Source organism: Oratosquilla oratoria, chromosome 43, assembly GCF_046742065.1.
Source record: "Oratosquilla oratoria isolate Oo_2021 chromosome 43, ASM4674206v1, whole genome shotgun sequence".
NCBI lineage: Eukaryota > Metazoa > Arthropoda > Malacostraca > Stomatopoda > Squillidae > Oratosquilla > Oratosquilla oratoria.
Window position 1 is genome coordinate 29,641,894 of NC_134819.1, and position 20,269 is coordinate 29,662,162.

The window sequence follows — 20,269 nt, forward strand, 5'->3', positions numbered from 1 at the left end:
TAAATGTTTTCACTGTTTACACCCCCGTTCAAATCGCAAGCAGCCCAGTCAAGACTAATGGATCTGTTGCTGTTAGCATCTACTTTGTATTCCTTTGAATTGATTAATGATATGGTATATGGTCTATGGACTACCTCCGACAGACCGATTACACAGGATCGTTTTTTGTGGGAAAATAAAATAATAGTCATGCATAAATTACTGAGTCAAATGCCTTTTAGTAATCTACAAAAGCTAAACACAAAGTCTTATTGTATCCAGTCACTTTTTCGAATTGCTGATTCTTCTGTCTGCTTTCTTGGCTGAATTTCATTTATTTTTTTATTTGGTCTATTTGTAGAAATCTTGGAAAACATTGTATACATTTGTAAACAAGCTATTTGGCAATTGCTAAGACCTTTCTGATACAAATGACCCTCCTTTTCTCAAATTGAATTACAATAGTTATATTCCAAGAGCCCCATCGCCTGTAGATACTTTTAACATTTGTTTTTCAGTCCTCTCACATATCACGCGGATAGGGGACACTGACCTAAACCTTAGAGCTTCATTATATTTTTGGAAATATAGCATCACATTTGCCTTTATCTAAACCTGGGGACGACCTCTTATATTATTTATATTTTATTTTTTATTTATTTATTTTCTTATAGAAAACACACGTTTTATGTATATTTGCCACTAACTGTCCACAGTTTTTTAATGAAATTTTAATTTAACTCCAGGGGCTTTCTCACATCTGTCTTAGTAATTTGTGTCCTCGTACTTCCACTTCTATATAATTTAAACGACTTCTCCAGTTTCCCTTTCTTCTCCTCGAAGTCATATTTCTTGTAAAATGTGTTCCTAACACCTTCCTACTACTTTGCCAGCTCTTCGATTGCCATGTAATTCACGTTCTTAGCTAATGGATTAATCTAGCTAATGACATGGACCCGTAGGCAGTAGCAATCGTTCTTGTAGTTTTCTACTTTGTTCATGGTCTACACTCAGCCCTGGCAGGGTTGGCACAGGATAGGAGACAGTGGAAACTTCTGGTGGCAGCAGCAAAAAGACCAAATTGGTCTACAACTGAGGCTCTCAACCCTTTTTCCTTTACGTACCCTCGGGAGTCCTCAGACCATCGACCCGTACCCCCCATTAACCTGACACAAAATATAGTGGTAATATATTAAGACTAATCAAATATACAATGGATACCAAATGGCTCAGATTATAATGACTTTATTTATCAGTTAAGCATTAACATAAAAAAAAAACAATGTACGGTGTTCTCTCTCTGCAGATTTAAATGGCTAAGTAATCTTTCGCTAGTCATCAAAGGTTGGAAGTGTTAGTCTACAGCTACAGGGGTGAACCGTGATTAACATGGACCCAGTGTACTCCTGCATATCTTTCATAGTTTTTCTCATTTGTATATTTACGTCGTTCTTTAATGTGTGTCAGCGTTACCTAACCCTACTGCATAGCCACAACAATGAGACTGAAGCTTAAGCTTAGGTTGTTTCCATCCGTCACACTGTATAAATATGATGAGATTACGAACATTCTGGACCTCAAGCATAACCCAGGCGTTACTTGAATGTACATACATACATATACCAAGGCTTTTTCCCCCTTCCAAGGGAGGTAGCCAAAAAGGGAAAGGCATAAAAACACTCCCACCCATTTCATCCCTAAATACACTCCACACCCCTCCTCTCATCTGAGCACCTCCTGGATGACGGGTCATCCCTGCACCCTGCCCACCGCCCTGGGTCAGAAGCAGTGCCGCAAGACACAGTACATCCACAGCGAGGCCGCTTCATTTAATCGGCGACCCCCCCTCTCCGTCCCCCTTTGCATATAAGGCGAGGACGGGGAGAAATCCCTTCGGGCTGCGTCAAAATTTACTCACACATACTACCCCACCCCCCACTTCCCCGCCCATTCCTCCTCATGCAGTCACAACATCATCCATATACAACCATTCTCCACTCACCTCTGTCTTCCGTCCTCTCCCTTCCTTCCTCAACAGACATTCCCCTCTTCCCCAAAGCCCCCTTCACCCCATCCATCCACCTCATCCTAGGACGTCCCCTCATGTTCACTCCCTCCACATCTGCCTTCCATACCTCTTTTACTAGTCTTTCTTCACTCATTATTTCCATGTGTCCAAACCATCCTAATATTCTTTCATCAACCCTATCTCCCAAATCCTTTTTCACCCCTGTTCTCCTCCTCACCTCCTCATTTCTCACTCTATCTAGCCTAGTAACCCCCACCATACTTCTCAGACACCTCATCTCAAACACATTCAAACTCCTTCTCTCTTCTTCTCTTATGTTCCACGTTTCTGCCCCATACAGTGCTGTTGGCACAATCACTCCTTCATACAGTCTCCTCCTAGCATCCATTCCCAAATGTCTATTCCTCATTACACTCTTTAAACCACCAAGGCATTTACTCGCTTCTCTCAATCTACATTCTACCTCCACCTTCACTCCACCTTTTCCTGCTACACTTGCACCCAAGTATCTAAAACTATCCACTTCCTCCAGTCGCTCTCCCTTAATGTTCACTTCCAGTCTACTGCCACTTTCACCCCTTGTACATCTCATCACCTTACATTTACCCACATTTATCTTTAGCTTTCTTCTATCACATACTCTCCCAAACTCTGCCACCAGTGCATAGAGGGTTTAGGAAGAAATGTCATTGTAATAGTACTGGGAGACCTTAATGCTAGGGTGGGAAATGGTCCAATCGATGGAGTGGTTGGGAAGTGTGGAGTTCCAGGAAATAATCGTAGTGGAGAGTTGATGGTGGAAATGTGTCTAGAAAGAGAGTTGATGATAGCAAATACAGTGTTTCGGAAAAAAGTCAAGCATAAGTACACATGGGAGAGGGTGGTGGAGGGAAGGGTGGTAGACAGAGCGCTAATGGATTATGTAGTGGTAAATAGGATTATGATAGGAAGAGTTAAGGATGTACATGTGCTAAGGGGAGAGGGCGGGGGAATATCAGATCATTTTTTGGTGGAAGGTAAGCTGAGAGTGGAGGATAGATGGAGAAGGAGGAAAGGGACAAAAGGTAGGGAGGTTCTTAGAGTGAACTCCTTGAATGAAAAGGAAAAGGTGAAGGAGTACGAAAAGAAGCTGAAGGAGGAGTGGGAGGGAGTAAAGGATAGAGCAGAGATGGGTGTGGAGGAGGAATGGGGATGGTTCAAGGAGGGAGTCTTAAAGTGTGCAAGGATGGTGTGTGGAACAAGAAGGACAGGGGGAAATAGAAGAAAGGGTAGTGAATGGTGGGATGAGGAAACAAAGAAGGCTGTAGAAGAGAAGAAGCGAGCATTCACAGATTGGTTACAAAAGAGGACAGGGGAGTCATATGAGACTTGAATGTAATTGATATAATTATTCGATTTCTTTCATATATTCCTCATGAGTAATTTAATAAAGGCATCTTGGATAATCTCCATTACTCCAATCAAACTGAAGCTAGGATATTTGGGCCACGAAACTGCAACCTAGGACATTTGGGCCACGAGGGCCACCTGGGGTGGATTTTTGGACCACAAACTATTTTTTTTCTCTTTGTTCCCGTTCAATATATTACTAGATATTTTATATATATTTTTATTTTTGTTTTATTACTGTTTTTGGGGTATTTTATGCCTTTTTGCAGGTACTCTGTCATAATTGTGCTGTCTTGTGCTTATACTTTGTACATTTCACTGTGATTTTTTCCACTTGATTTCTGTAAATACATGTCCAATTTATGCTGTGATACTGAATAAAACAGTTGTATTATTAATCTTTTTTGTAATTACTTTTTATCCCATGTCCCAAATATCCTAGTCACCGTGGCCCAAATGTCCTAGGTTGCAGTTTCGTGGCCCAAATGTCCTAGGTTGCAGTTTCGTGGCCCAAATATCCGTTCAGCAATCAAACTACCCTTCAAATGAATCAAATGTCTTATTAAAGTCAGCTTTTTTTAATCAATCGAAAGCCACGGTAAGTCAAAAGCTACAATTATTATTTCCTTCATTCTTCATGTGTGTTTGTTCCATGCAACAATGTAATATAAATAAAAAAGTACACAACCTTACAGGTATGTAAGTCGGTTGCGCAGTTGGTAGAATACCAGACTTCCATTACGATATCGCCAATGGTATCTGGTTCGAATCCTGCCCCGGGCTGAAATTATTTCAGTATCACTACGCTTCGAGTCGTTACTCCTTTCTCGTGGGCGGCGGGGAGTTGGGTGTGTGTGTGTGCGTATAAGGTCATAGCATCACCCATAGATCGGTCATACGAGCACTGAGCTCTCTTACGACAGGGAAATAGCTGTCGATCACGAGCCCAAGGTGAATCACACACACACAGAGTTTAATTGTTGTAATTCTTTCGTACAACAGAATAAAATCCCCTGGTGACAAATGGAATAAGCAGGCAAATTTGTAGATTACAGCGAAAATGTTAATGTGATTGAGGACTATAAAGGAAGCGGCATTCTCCAAATAGGGACGGACTAACGACCTTTGTAACCTATTGTCCAAACTCCAAATATATTTGTTTATTCTACGCTCTCCCAACATCCTTGTCCCTTCATTCCAGGATTAGATAATTACATTGTCACGTGCTCCGTCTAGGCCTAATTGGATATCGCAACGGTCATATGACATTAAGTCATGATGATATCTCAACTGCTTCCAGACGCAAGTAAACTGTTCGACTTTATTTTTCTCTAAATGTTATCGTTATCCTATTTCACTACGGTGCAAAGGGAATACTTATTTCAAGTGTATAATTGATATCATATATATTTTCTCCGACTTTCGTAATTACAAGATTTTTCTTGAAGAGTACGATAGTTTGAGATGAGGTCATAATTATCTATTGACCTCACCTTCCTTCAGCCCACGGGGTATATAAGTCGTTATCTCAAGCCGCTATATCGTAGTTCAATTGTTGTGCCGGAGCAGCTTAAAGTGAGTAAACATGAACAGTTTTTGTGCACATCCCTTAGGGAATTTGTGGAGTTACATATAACCTAACCTAACCAGTTGATGTACGAGCGGGTGAGACGAAAATTCACATATTCCCTTTTATTCGTAGAAGCCGCGTGAGGCGTGTAGGTTGGAAGTTCAAATACCATTTTACTAGCTATTATAGAGTTAATATGCCCGCTATCTTTACTCCTTGCATTCCTCTTTTTTCGTTTAGTGTAATTAAGGTTATTGTTACCTACTTGGCAAGGTTACGGCTTTCCGAAGCTACGTTACTGTTGTGTTCCTCGCCTTTACTTTCTTCCATGAGAGATGCATTACATTTAGCTACTGCGAGATAAAGTGTGTTTGTGTGGCGATTGTTTTCGAAACATCTGGTGTCTGGTAATGCTGGAAGATGTCCTGGTCGTGGGCATCTAGTGTCCCTCTTTTGTATGTTTGGGGTGTTAAGTGATTTTTTTTTTCAGAAGTATTTTTGGTAGATGTGAATGTATTTAGGGGCGAGTGTTTCGTGGGGATTGGTTTCTTGTTGGATTTTGTGGGCTGTGTTTGTTATGCTGTGGGTAAATGGGTCCCGGAGCGCTAGCATGTAATTGCATGCTATTCATTAGCCATAGGAAAAGTTTTGGCTTCAGTGTAGATGTGATATTGGAGTTTGGTGCAGCATTCTCTATGCGTTTTTTGAGGGTTACCAAGCTTTAGAAGAAGAATTATTAGTCGATCTTGTAAGTTGTTCTTTATTCACCACTTTGGTGTAAATTTGTTTCTGTGAGCCAAATCCAGTGTTCGGCTTATTAAGTATCTTGTGTGGAAGGCAAAGGTGCGCGCGTGTGCTGAATGGTGCCCGGACAAAAGGTCCCCGGACAAAATGTCCTGAAATCTGCACCCATGGGACAAAATGTCCCCAACTGCCTATTTGGGTGGTCAAAATGTCTTCAATTTTTTTTTTCTAAAAATTTGTCAGATGTGTTTTACTTTATTCCTTTATATGTTTTTTGGTGATTTTTTTGTTTTTAACTTGATTTCATATTTTTTTTTATAGGCATACAATATAAGTTCAATAAAGCATAATTGTGTGCTGTAATTGTACTCATAATTTGCGGAAAGAAGATTTAAATACGATCTCAAATCATCCATGCAAATGATGAGTGTTATGATTAGGACATTTTGGAATGATATTGTAAACAATATGTAGAGTATAGAATCCTATAGAAAGTATCATTAGAGGACTTTTTCATTCAGGATTATGGTAGTATGGTAGATCAAAGGAATAATCAATTCTATATATAAATTGTTAATCAAATGAATCAGACAAAACAATACAACGACTTCAGTTCACATGTTCACCCATAGGTAATTATTTAATAAATTGGAAACGTTTGCTTACACAATTGGCTCATAGATTGATGGGTTGGGTCGTGTATAAGATATTTAATAAGATATCAAATATTATTGTACTTTGTGTTTATATATAGAGATTCTCCTGAATTTAAGGGTTGTTATAAAACCACAATTAACTATGACCCAAAATGTATAAACAGTTGATAAAAATCAACATTTGTTGAAAAAAATGGGGACCTTTTGTCCTAAATATTAGGGACATTTTGTCCCGGGGGTGCAGATTTCAGGATATTTTGTCCGGGGACCTTTTGTCCTACATTCGTGCTGAATGGGTTTTTGGTTAGTGAACTTGATCGCTGGATTGTTTTTTAATGGACGTCTGGGGTGAGCAACTTTAATTAGGATTTCTGATGGGATGCAGGGATTCTGTTTTGAGACAGCTGTATTGAGAGCTCGGAGTGTAATTATTCATAGCTCTTGTTACAGTTTCGGTACTGTGCTCTGCATACGTACGAGCATTGCTCTTTGTGTTGTGGATTTGGACAGGACATGCCTCATATCTATTGCCACAATTATTAGTTTATTACTCTGCCCGATGGTGCATCTTTGGCTTTGTTGGTTGTATCTTGTTAATCCTTTTAGAGTGAGGAACAGCGCAAGATTGGTCATATGGATGAAAGTGCTGCTGAACTACAGCTCCTATATGAATAAGTTTTGTAAGCATTGTGCGTGTTTTTTTCTAATTTGGTGAGTGGGTTCTGTATTTGTTTTTCATAATCGATTTTTCCTTCGGTAGCGGCTAAAATTAGTGGGGGTACCTACCGTTTTGATATTTTGTAAAACAAAACGAAAATATAACGATAATTTATATAACTTTATAAAATCACAAAAATATATATTTACTTACTAGTACCCGGTTTAGCACAACACGCGCTGAGTCCGATCATTCGATGCACTACCTTACACGTACACAACAGGGTCGGTACCACGTGAGCGATGGTGCTCTCTTTACCTATCTAGAGTGGATATTGTCGTCACGGACATGCGCATCCAAACTCCGCGTCGCTGGAACTGTGCTGGCCCCAATTCCATACAGTGGTTCTTATAATTTTTTTGCACGAACTGCTGGATGGCTACTCGTTATGTTGAATGTCATCGATAATGTCGAGTAAAAGTGGGTGGGGGGGTTTGTAGTTCTGCAGTGCTTGCGTGAGCCACCACTGCTTTCCTTCAGTATTTATATGGTGGAGATGAATAAATTTCCAGCAGTTTAAGGATACTTGCTCTATTCAAGGTTGTTCGAATGTTTTCGTGTTATGAAGTATATGATGATACCTGTGAGTGCTTTTATTTCGTCCGGATTGAAAGGTTCCGCACCAGCGAATACCAGAAAATAGGTGGTGTACTTGTATATGTATGTATACATATACTGTATGTGTATGCATGCATATGTGGGTAATATACATTCTTATACTATACATAGACTGCTAATTTTTCCAATGATTTTCTAACAGATGAGGTCTATACTGGCCATCTTTCTCCTGGGGCTTGTGGCCTCAGGATCGGCAGTGTCCTTCTTTTCCGTTGTTCTGGAAGAATGGGAAGCATATAAGGTTAAGTATTGTTACCTTTTGAATAGTATATGAGAATGTGATTTTACATAAATGTGATAAGTTGGTTTAGTATATATCTATATCCATTTTCTTCTCATTGAACTTCATAGTTGCAATATGGGAAGAAGTATGATAGTGATATTGAAGACCATTTTCGCATGAAGATATTCAAGGATAACAGGTACAAGATTGCTCAACACAATAGACTATACTTCAGTGGCCAAGTATCCTTTATGAGGAAAGTCAACCAATTCTCTGATCTGGTGAGTTTCTTAGTCATGTTATGATAAAACTACCATGCACAAATAATATAGTTCATGTTAACCCAGGAATTGTGCCACGCTGTCTCCAGTGTATCCCCCTACGCAAAGTCAAGGATTGGGGCACACCCATATAATTCCATCTTTCTTCCATAGTTCAGCTTCCTTCGTTATAGTCGTTATGTTTTTTGTTTTTTTTAGCAAAATATATCTTGTGCGCATAAAAATAAAATATTGTCCCTTCCATCTTCGCACATCATGGATAAAGGGTCATCACTGCCCTCCCACTACACCTCTTGGGTAATGCATTAAGACATTTCCACAGCAGCCCCACCCGACCCCCATCTGGACTATTGGCTGCATGCAGCTGATACTTTAGGGTCTATATAGGGCGCCCTAAAGACCAGAGCCACACATCATTTTGTCTGTGGTAGAGGAAACCTCTATTAACAGAAATTATGATACTTTATTATACTACCACTGTCCCCCACTCTTGTTACAGCCCTATACCTCTTTCTGAATATTCATTTTCTCATTTTGCCAGACCCAGTGGTGGGGGGAAAGAATACTGCCACCAAGTGGAAATACTTGTTGTTTTAAAGGGATAGGAGGGTCTGGAGGGTGTTCCAACCAGTACCCTAAGTTTTGGGTCTTTTGATGTGCATGGATGTAGTACAGATGAGTAAAGGGGAAGAGATAGGCAGTATGTTTGTGAGAAGAAAGATGGATGTTTTGGGATTGAATGAAACTAAGTTGAAAGGGAGGGGCGAGTGTGAGTTTGGGAGTGTAGTTGGGAGGATCTCAGGAATGAAGAAAAGACGGGAGAGGGGGATGGCTATACCAGTAAGTGAAGATATAGGTAACTGTGTGGTGGAGTGGAAGGTGGTTTCTTCAAGGTTAATGTGAATGAAGGCGAAACTGGGTACTTATGTGTTTATTCACTCCTTTTACAAATTTTTAGATTCTCTAAATTCTCATGATCTTTGCATCACATATGAAGAGGGTGAAGGTGTATATATGTTTTGGGACACATTGAATATTTTATTATAAACATTATTTTTGATAGGCAGCCCCTGCTTACCAAGTGGAGGGGATGAAATGTTCATTGTCTAATACCTCATTTCCTTACTTCTTTCCAAGTTACAACAAGAATTTATTGAGAAAAGGAATGGTTACCTATACAGTAAATCACAACCTCGCCTTGGCTCTACATACATTGGACCTAATGATGATATAGAGCTTCCAGACTCTATTGATTGGAGAGAGAAGGGTGCTGTCACCCCTGTCAAAGATCAAGGTGACTGTGGCTCCTGCTGGGCATTTTCAACTGTAAGTGTTTAAGGTTGTGATCCAAGTTGTATGGATGACCCATGTTTATTATATGTACAGAATCCAAAATTATTTGGAAATTATACTGTAGCAAGTGATGCAATTTTTTTTGGAAGGGATGTCCAGTGCAATAACTTAACTTGGGGGCAGATATTTACCAGATTCTTTTACTTTACCTTGCATTACAGACAGGATCATTAGAAGGTCAGCATTTCCGCAAGACTGGAAAGCTTGTGAGTTTGTCAGAACAAAACCTTATGGACTGCTCAACAAGATTTGGTAATTTAGGCTGTAATGGCGGACTCATGGATAAAGCATTTGAATACATTAAGGAGAATGGTGGCATTGACACTGAAACCAGTTATCCATATAAAGCACATGTAAGTAGCAATGGATTTTGTAGTTGGTGGATGGTATTTTAGGTGGGGTGCCTTCAGGGTAGTTCTGTGAGAGGAACTACAGTTGTCTCCCTACCATGTTTCTTCAAACCCCATCCAATTGGATCTGCAGCCCCAAGGGTGACAGATATAATTTCAAAGTGCCTTCAAGATATCTGTAGGAGAGCCTGAGGACCACTGCCAGTCAGCACAGCTTGAGGAAGCAATTTAATTGATTAACTGGTTGAATAATAATTCTTTGTTTCTTAATCCCTGATCATGTCTCATAAAATTAATCTTTTTGTTTAGATGGGTGATTGCCATTACAATGCAAGCAATTCTGGGGCTGAAGACACAGGGTATACTGATATTACTGCATTAGATGAAGATGCCCTGAAGAAAGCTGTTGCTACAGTGGGTCCAGTTTCAGTTGCAATTGATGCTTCCCATTCCTCGTTCCAGTCATACCATAAGGGTTAGTAGTCAAGAGGTGTTGTTCAAGAATGAAAGTTTGTATATTGTATTGTCACATGTAATTTCAGGCTTAATTTTTGTATTTCAACTTTTATGTCATTTATGTGGACCAAGAATATTATGGGTGCCAGTACCAACCCTTGTGAGACTCCTAGTCATTGCCTTCCATCCTGACATTCTTTACTATTGCCATAAATTACTTTTTTGGGGAACTCTTTCCTTCATTCAAGTAGTTTACTTCTTAGTTGTCCAGTATATTCCAATTTTCATAGCAGTTGCCTTTTACAGTACACGAAAAGAATTGTACACATTCTTATCTCTCAACTTGAGAAATATGAGGGGAAAAATATGGTATGGGGTAATGAATAGCCCCACCATTTACATCCTATTATGGTTTTGAGGGTTTATATGAGCCACCAGTGTTGTGACTTGGAGACCCCCTTGATATGATAAAGCAGTATAGGGGGCTTTTAACCCCATCCCCATCTATTCATGTGTATTACCCACAAAGTTAGACATGGGAGGAGATCCTTACACCTTTAACTTACATATATCCCCTTTCACTCTTTCATATACACATTATCTTAATTATTATTTGCCTATGGTAACCTTATTTGAGATTACTTATTTTGCATTTCCCTGTTGCAGGTGTCTACTATGAGCCTGATTGTGAGCAACACTCTCTTGACCATGGTGTTTTGGTTGTTGGTTATGGTACATCTGAGAAAGGAGAGGATTACTGGCTTGTGAAGAACTCTTGGGGTGAGCAGTGGGGTGATGATGGCTATATCAAAATGGCCCGCAATCGAAACAACAATTGTGGCATTGCAACAATTGCTTCCTTCCCCTTGGTGTAATGTAGAACTGGAGACAGGCATGATACACAGAAAAGTGTCCTTCCTCCAACATTATTTTTCTTAAATATTTGATAAATTGGTACATATGAATTTTAGGAATAGTTGTCAACAAAATGACACATACCCAAACAAGATGGCATTAATACAGATATTTTTATCTACTGAATCACAGAAATATCTAGTAGCCTATATGAAACCAATATTTTAAAATTCCAGAAATCCTCAGATACCAGAAGTACCTTGTGTTCTTTTGGTGTATATTTAAGAATTATGTTAGAAAGTGTCAATAGTACACTATCAGTATTTGTTGTAGGCATGTCCCTCCTTCATATACAATATTTTTATTATTTAATCAGATTTATGTTCATGATGTTTAGTGTTTCACAATGGATATAAGGGACATCTTTCATCCTTACATATGTTTGTGAATATTCTTGATTCTTTATACTTTCCCATTTTTCATACGTTGTTCCAAAAAAACTGGGGTTATAATGCAGAGCTATGCCAGGTATGTCATGATGTGAGTATTCTTTGATGTTTATCTTGTATTTGTAATTTAATAATAATGATAATAATTGTTACCTTGAGTTTCAATGACTGAGAACCTGTGACCTCATACTGGTTGACAGTGATACAGTTCTTGACTGCTAATCCAGCGATTGAATTAGTCCCGGCCAGAGCTGAGAAAGTCTGCATCATTGCACTGCGAGCATTTAAGGGTTTGGTGAGTGTAATGTCACAGCATACATTGGGACATACATGAGCTCTAACCTCCCATCTGAGAGGTTAATAGTTGTCTATCACGAGTCCAATACGTGATACAAGGTCTTCTGTCATTGTAAGATGAAGAAGCTGTCCATCTACTGGTACCATGGAACCCAGTGTTACTTGCCATATCTTCGACTAAACTAGTCACCTGCCAGTGAGGAGGGTATGTTAGACACCCAGATGGAGGGAAGTGGAAAACAGCAAAAGGGCAGATAAACTCGTGAGTCAATGGCCATTATGGATCATTATCCCATGTGTTTGCTGTGCTTGACATCCCTGCAGGGCCAGGAGACAGGTGTCCTGGAGTCTTAGTGATGCCCCAGTGCTCTAGTTACACTGCGGTGTACTCTTCTATTCAGGCCAGAAAGTGGCCCCTCTTGGCACAGAGTGGTAAATCAGCTGGGATACCTGACTGGAATCTTTGGGCTAGGCATACCCTCGATCAACCAACTGCCGCCGGGCCGACACCACACGGTCCGCGGCTGTCTTTCCCTAGCGTCTCATCCTAGCCTCCATTCGTTGGGCCCGATGAGAGGATGAACCATAGACATATGTGGCAACCATATTTGACACTTATCGAACCAGGCCCAGACTGAACCTCCTGCAGAGAGCCTGGAACATTCTCCCGGGATGATAAGCTACCCTTTTTATCGCGGAGATCAGGAAACTTGTATTGGAAACAGTGACTGTTTCAGAGATGAGAAGACTAAACAGTGGTCAAATCAGTAGTGAATGATACATCTACTTCTGGTCGGGCCACACCTATGGAGTTCCCTTCGCAGGAGGCGAAATTTTTTCCCCACGAGACTTGCGGACCCCAATATGAACTCATTTGCATACAGCCAATCAGAGTTGAGCCGAGGGGCCACGCGTGCACGTGGTATTTGTTTACGTCTCGGACTTTACGATCGCGACTGGCGAGTTTAAAGGTAAAGTAAACCGATCATGGTGATAACTTTTCGCAAGGATGCTTCGTTGGATAAATAGAATGCGCGCAGCAGTGAAGCTCTTCCACTAATGTACAGATTTGCCCCCCCCCCACATTATTATGCCACGATTGACTGATGACTCGAACGTCTGTACAAGGCATCCAGTGTCTGCAGAGGGGCCCAAGCTAATGGGGGGGGGGGGGGTCACAAGGCATCCAGAGTCTGCCGACTGCAGCACTCCGAAAGTTTACTCTGGCTGGTGAGGCTTCATTTCTTATTGCAGTATACGCTCCTACTGCGGCATGTGAACTTGAAGAGATGTTTTCTGCCAAGCTTGAATCTATAGTAGACCAGTTCCCGACATGGGACAAAAAAGGATTAAAAGAAAAAGTAATATAAAGAAAAAATATACAATAAACAAACAAAATAGTAGATAAGCATAAATAGTATATTATAAATAAAAGAGATAATGATTTATGATAAATTAATAGTAAAAATGATAAATGAATTCTAAATAAAATAAAATTATTTTTTGGGCTATATCAACGCGGTTACTGGCACAGACAGCCGATCCGCATGGACCCGGCACCAGGAATATTAACTTTTCTCATTGGCAGTTTTAGGTTCTAGAGGCGAAAGCTATTTCTTGGGGGCAGGCAAATGTTGTTCCTGATTTAAAAAAGGATGACAAATCGTCTATGCACAACTACAAGCCAATCAGTTATACGTAAAATGCCTGAATTAATAATAGAATCAGAGACCACAACTAAAGACAATTTGATTCGTGACTCAGCATGGGTTCACTAATGTCTACAAGACGTCAGGTAACAATGATAATCACGGTGTTATTTACCTTGACTTTAGCAAAGTGTTCGACAAGGTGCCCCACCAGAGACTACTAATTAAATTCAAACCTCATGGCAATGAGATTAGGAGTAATGTTAGCAAGTTTGCGGACGACACTAAAAATAGGACGCCGAGATAATAAAGTGTTTACGCAGCTTAATTTACACTCTGGAAAGGTGCGGGGTCATCTATTAGAGGCGTTCAAAAGGACCAAGGGCTTTATCAAGGGAATGAAGGCAAGGTCATCATAATAAGACAACTGGGTAGAACTCGCAGTAATTAATTTAATTTGGACAACTGTAAATTTAAGAGGGAAATAGGCAAGATGGAAAAATGTTACAAGTGGAGTTCCTCAGGGTTCCGTTCTTGGGCCACTTCTATTCATAGTATATATAAATGACAGACCATGGACTAAAATCTACTGTTTCCAAATTTGCTGATGATACAAAACTGTGCGGAATGGCAAATGATCACGTTAACCAATTAGATATTCAAGAAGATTTAGATCAATTACAGCAATGGTCTGAAAAGTGGCTAATGAAATTTAACACAAGTAAATGCAAGGTAATGCACATAGGTAAAAATAACAGTAAGTACAATTACAAGTTATTTGGAAATTCGTTAACAAAAGTGGATAGTGAAAAAGATCTCGGCGTAATTATCAGTAACGACCTCAAATCATCCAAGCAGTGTATTTCAGCCTCTGAGAAAGCAAATAAGATTCTAGGACTGATTGTGCGATCTTTTGATTTCAAAAGTCCATCACTCATTAACAAGCTATATAAATCGTTAGTTCGTCCACATTTGGAATATGCTGTTTCCGTATGGTCACCGAATCTCATTAAAGACATTGACAGACTGGAAAAAGTACAACGGCGAGCCACAAATCTGATTCCAAATATCAAAAATAAATCATACGAAAATCGACTAAAACATATGAATCTATTTTTCCTAAAAAAGCGTAGACTCAGAGGTGACTTGATACAGGTCTTTAAGATTCTAAAGGGAATTGACATCAAAAGTGACAACATTTTCACATTGAATGAGAATCAGACAAGAAACAATGGTCTCAAACTGTCCTGAAATATTTGATTCAATTTGGAAGTAGGTAGAAACAACTTTGCCAACCGTGTAGTTAATGAATGGAATAAACTTCCTGCACAGGTAGTGCAATGTAGTTCAGTTCGAAGCTTTAAAGAATCATTTAGATAAACACCTAACCATGATGCTGTAATGATTATAATTTATTTTATTTGTTTTTGTTTTGTTATCATTTGTCTGTTTATTATTTATCTTTGTTATTTGCATTATTATAGTTTTTATCTATCATTTTATCATTATTATGATTTTTTCGCATCCGACCTAGATATAGACCAAAAGGTCTCCTGTCGGCATGCTCCGCCTTTGTAATCCTAGCCAACGGATGGAATAGACTTAGTAACTATATAGTGAGTGCTGACTGTCGCTTTAACAAAAGGTTAGACAACTTTGTGGATGAGGATGATAGGTGGCAATGGACATGGGACTGCCTAGTGTAGGCTTTATGGTATCTTTCAGTCTCCTTCATTCTTAGGCCGAGAATGTTAGCGGAAAATGCCTAGTTTGCCGATACCGTCGCAAGAAATACATTCTCTGCGTGACAGATAGGCGAGTTCGCTTGCAAAGCAAGTAGCAACAGCAAATAGAATGTTAGCTAGAAATACTTAATATGCCTCCACCTTTACGATCTGGTTCTGGTTCGACCTCGTGACAGAATCCGTGCATTCTTTTTTATCATTATTGTAATCATTATCTCTAAATCAACAAAATATAATACTTTTTCATTGATTATTTACCACTATTACAAACTTGACTATTAAAGAATTATAATCAAGTTTGTATTTATAATCAAGTATGTGATAGAAGAAAGCTAAAGATAAATGTGGGTAAAAGTAAGGTGATGAGATGTACAAGGGGTGAAAGTGGCAGTAGACTGGAAGTGAACATTAAGGGAGAGCGACTGGAGGAAGTGGATAGTTTTAGATACTTGGGTGCAAGTGTAGCAGGAAAAGGTGGAGTGAAGGTGGAGGTAGAATGTAGATTGAGAGAAGCGAGTAAATGCCTTGGTGGTTTAAAGAGTGTAATGAGAAATAGACATTTGGGAATGGATGCTAGGAGGAGACTGTATGAAGGAGTGATTGTGCCAACAGCACTGTATGGGGCAGAAACGTGGAACATAAGAGAAGAAGAGAGAAGGAGTTTGAATGTGTTTGAGATGAGGTGTCTGAGAAGTATGGTGGGGGTTACTAGGCTAGATAGAGTGAGAAATGAGGAGGTGAGGAGGAGAACAGGGGTGAAAAAGGATTTGGGAGATAGGGTTGATGAAAGAATATTAGGATGGTTTGGACACATGGAAAGAATGAGTGAAGAAAGACTAGTAAAAGAGGTATGGAAGGCAGATGTGGAGGGAGTGAACATGAGGGGACGTCCTAGGATGAGGTGGATGGATGGGGTGAAGGGGGCTTTGGGGAAGAGGGGAATGTCTGTTGAGGAAGGAAGGGAGAGGACGGAAGACAGAGGTGAGTGGAGAATGGTTGTATATGGATGATGTTGTGACTGCATGAGGAGGAATGGGCGGGGGGGGGGGGTAGTATGTGTGAGTGAATTTTGACGCAGCCCGAAGGGATTTCTCCCCGTCCTCGCCTTGTGTGCGGGGAGGGGGGGTCGCCGATTAAATGAAGCGGCCTTGATGTGGATGTACTGTGTCTTGCGACACTGCTTCTGACCCAGGGCGGTGGGCAGGGTGCAGGGATGACCCGTCATCCAGGAGGTGCTCAGATGAGAGGAAGGGTGGGGAGTGTATTTAGGGATGGGGTGGGTGGGAGTGTTTTTATGCCTTTCCCTTTTTGGCTACCTCCCTTGGAAGAGGGAAAAAGCCTTGGTATATGTATGTATGTATGTACAAACTTGATACCGTATGCTTTATTACTACATTAATATGATTGCAAATTTATATGTAACGGGTACAACGAGAAGTTGCCATTTACTGAAGTGGTAAAGTTGAACAAGTTTTAATTGGCCATTTAAAATTGGAATAGTAACATTACAAAACTGGCCAAACATCAAAATTCGGGATATTTTAATTAACTCGGGTTGTTATTTTAAAATATTTTGGTATTCCATGGTTTGCATGACTGGTGGTCAATGATAACTATTTTACCAATAATTCGGTCACTTGATGGGACAAGGTCTGTCCACAAATCTAGTGAATGGAGAAACCAAGCTTAGGTGGAAATAGTTGGAACGTAGATTTACCATTTGTGTCGATGTGTTTGGCGAAAATATTTCTTTGTCGCGGCTCGTGCCGCTTAAATTCTTCTTATCGGCTTAAGAAACCTGCACAGCGAAGCTATAGCGATAATCCCATACCACACTCCTGGTCATATGGCCATTTCCCGAAGGTTGAGTGTGGTTTGAATTTTCCGCCAAAATCATCGGAAATTTAAAATTCCCGGCTCTGTGCAGGCATGCGCATTGTCGACCCCACCTCCCCCTCCCTATTCCCTCCCTTCTTACCCGGCTAGCTCGAGCCGGACGTCGCGTCACTTCAATGAGAAATGAAGGCTTCGCCTGTGGGAGGAGGGAGGGACCCTAAATCTGTGCAGGTTTCTTAAGCCGATAAGAAGAATTTAAGCGGCACGAGCCGCGACAAAGAAATATTATCGGCTGAAAGAAACCTGCACAGCGAAGCTATGCATGAGACGAGGACAGGTGGGAGGAGAGGTGAAGCCTGAATCAAACCGTTATTACGTGTGTCTTTCCTATGGGAGACTTATTCATTTTATCACTCAGTAGAGGGGAGACAGAAACGTCAAGTACCCACGCCGAAGAATGTGACATGCACAACATTGCACTGTTCACACAATGCGTAAATTATACGAAATTTGTATCCTGTTCAACGGTTCCTGGCCCCTCCCCACTCCTCGGTCGCCCTTTGCCCCCTCCACTTTTTTGAGATGAGAGGGGTGGAGCCGTTTCCATGGCGACACATGGGACAGGGGCGACTGAGTGGTAGAGACACCGTGTCCCCAAGGGAGTCGTCGATGTCCAGTCCCTAGGTCCCGCACCCGCTCCACAGAGTGGGTGCGGAGAAACTCCAGCGACCGGCGTAGGGCCCCCGACCGAAGCCAGGGACGCAACAACCTGTGGAGTGCTGAGGGTATCGGCCCGGGCAGGTCACGCGGGAGAAGCAGTATGCTGCTGTCGACCTCCCGTACCAGCCGTCGGCGCCCCAAGCGGCTCAGTGGAAGGGCCGGGGTCGCGAAGTTGAGGCCCCCCCCCCCCCGCCACCGAAGGAGGGAGGACGTGTGAGAGAAGCACGCTCTTTTGGCGCAGGGGAGCACCCGAAGGACGCTGACTGTGTCCCACTCAATCCCGAGCCAATAAAGTCTGTGTGGGAGCAAGGGCAGACCCGTCCCAGTCCACCCCGAACTCCACGTCCGCCAACACACTCAGAGCCATTGAGATGTCGGCCGATGCACCCTCCCCGGTGGGCAAATGCATCCACTAGCCGTCTAGGAACATGAGTGTGGAGACGCTTGCTTCCGTCCAACGTACGCCTACCACTCTCACTAGTTTCGTGAAGATCCTCGGGGTAAGCGAGAAACCGAAAGGGAGTATGCGAGGCCAAGTTCGTTTCCGAGCGACCTCGTCCGTGGGCGTTAGTCAAGAGGCTTCGTCCTGGGTGAAGACGTTCCCTGAGCGTCTCCCACGAAGACGGGCCTGGACCCTCGGTATGTATCCAACTCACCCCAAGTCTTCCCGCGGGAAGTTCTCGAAGCCCGTGGCGAGCGTCTTCATCCAATAGTGTGCTATGGCAATTTGTGACGTCTCGTCACCCACAAGCGGACTTCTATATGTTTAATACCTAGTGACATCATGTGATTGTACTGTGACGTCACCGGATTGATCATGGCGCCATAGGATCGTCTCGTGACGTCACAGGGACACAAATTGACGTCATAGGACTACATGGTGACGTCAATTTATCACAATGACGTCATCATACCGTGACATCACTGAGTCACAGTGAGCGTTGAAATAAATTTTGACATGGTAAAATTCTGGACCATCATGACTGTAGATTAAATTAAGTTGAATAGGAAAAGTCATGTTCATTTCGACCTAAGTCACAGTGAGCGTCGAAATTAATTTTAACATGGTAAAATTCTCGACCATCATGACTGTAGATTAAATTAAGTTGAATAGGAAAAGTCATGTTCATGTTGACCTGAGTCACAGTAGGCGTTGAATTAGTTTAACATGGTAAAATTCTTGACCATCATGACTACAGATTAGCTTAAGTTGAATAGGAAAAGTCATGGTCATTTCGACCTAAGTCACAGTGAGCGTCGAAATTAATTTTAACATGGTAAAATTCTCGACCATCATGACTGTAGATTAAATTAAGTTGAATAGGAAAAGTCATGTTCATGTTGACCTGAGTCACAGTGGGCGTTGAATTAGTTTAACATGGTAAAATTCTTGACCATCATGACTACAGATTAAATTAAGTTGAATAGGAAAAGTCATGTTCATGTCGACCTGAGTCACAGTGGGCGTTGAATTAGTTTAACATGGTAAAATTCTTGACCATCATGACTACAGATTAGCTTAAGTTGAATAGGAAAAGTCATGGTCATTTCGACCTAAGTCACAGTGAGCGTCGAAATTAATTTTAACATGGTAAAATTCTCGACCATCATGACTGTAGATTAAATTAAGTTGAATAGGAAAAGTCATGTTCATGTCGACCTGAGTCACAGTGGGCGTTGAATTAGTTTAACATGGTAAAATTCTTGACCATCATGACTACAGATTAGCTTAAGTTGAATAGGAAAAGTCATGGTCATTTCGACCTAAGTCACAGTGAGCGTCGAAATCAATTTTAACATGGTAAAATTCTCGACCATCATGACTGTAGATTAGCTCAAGTTGAATAGGAAAAGTCATGTCCATTTCCACCTGAGTCACGGTGAGCGTCGAAATTAATTTCAACATGGTAAAATTCTCGACCATCATGACTGTAGATTAGCTCAAGTTGAATAGGAAAAGTCATGGTCATTTCGACCTGAGTCACAGTGAGCGTTGAAATTAATTTCAACATGGTAAAGTTCTTGACCATCATGACTATAGATTAGCTTAAGTTGAATAGGAGAAGTCATGTCCATTTCGACCTGTTTTTTTTTTTTTTTTTACTTATATCGATATCAATATCAATATATATATATATTCATTTATTTATTTATTTTTTATAAAAATAATATTGTACAATTCACATAGTGCATAAATTCTATGTAGAATATTGTATCTTGCTCAGCGGTTCCTGGGCCTTCCCCTACCCCTCGGTCGCCCTTTGCCCCCCCCTTCTTTTGCGAAGAGGGGTGGAGCCGTTCCCATGGCGACACATGGGACAGGGGTGATCGAGTGGTAGAGATACCGTGTCC

The 20,269-nt window shown here is 41.0% G+C and overlaps 1 protein-coding gene across 1 annotated transcript; it reads left to right on the forward strand.

The window, feature by feature from the left end:
* The first annotated feature begins 6,053 nt into the window (after positions 1-6,053).
* LOC143022077 (procathepsin L-like) lies at positions 6,054-12,459 on the forward strand. The gene is made up of 6 exons (XM_076180029.1): positions 6,054-7,944; positions 8,055-8,207; positions 9,345-9,533; positions 9,722-9,913; positions 10,220-10,385; positions 11,033-12,459. Exons 1-6 carry the CDS (start codon positions 7,846-7,848, stop codon positions 11,239-11,241), a joined length of 1,008 nt encoding a protein of 335 aa, XP_076036144.1. The 5' UTR covers positions 6,054-7,845; the 3' UTR covers positions 11,242-12,459.
* Positions 12,460-20,269: the final 7,810 nt, after the last annotated feature.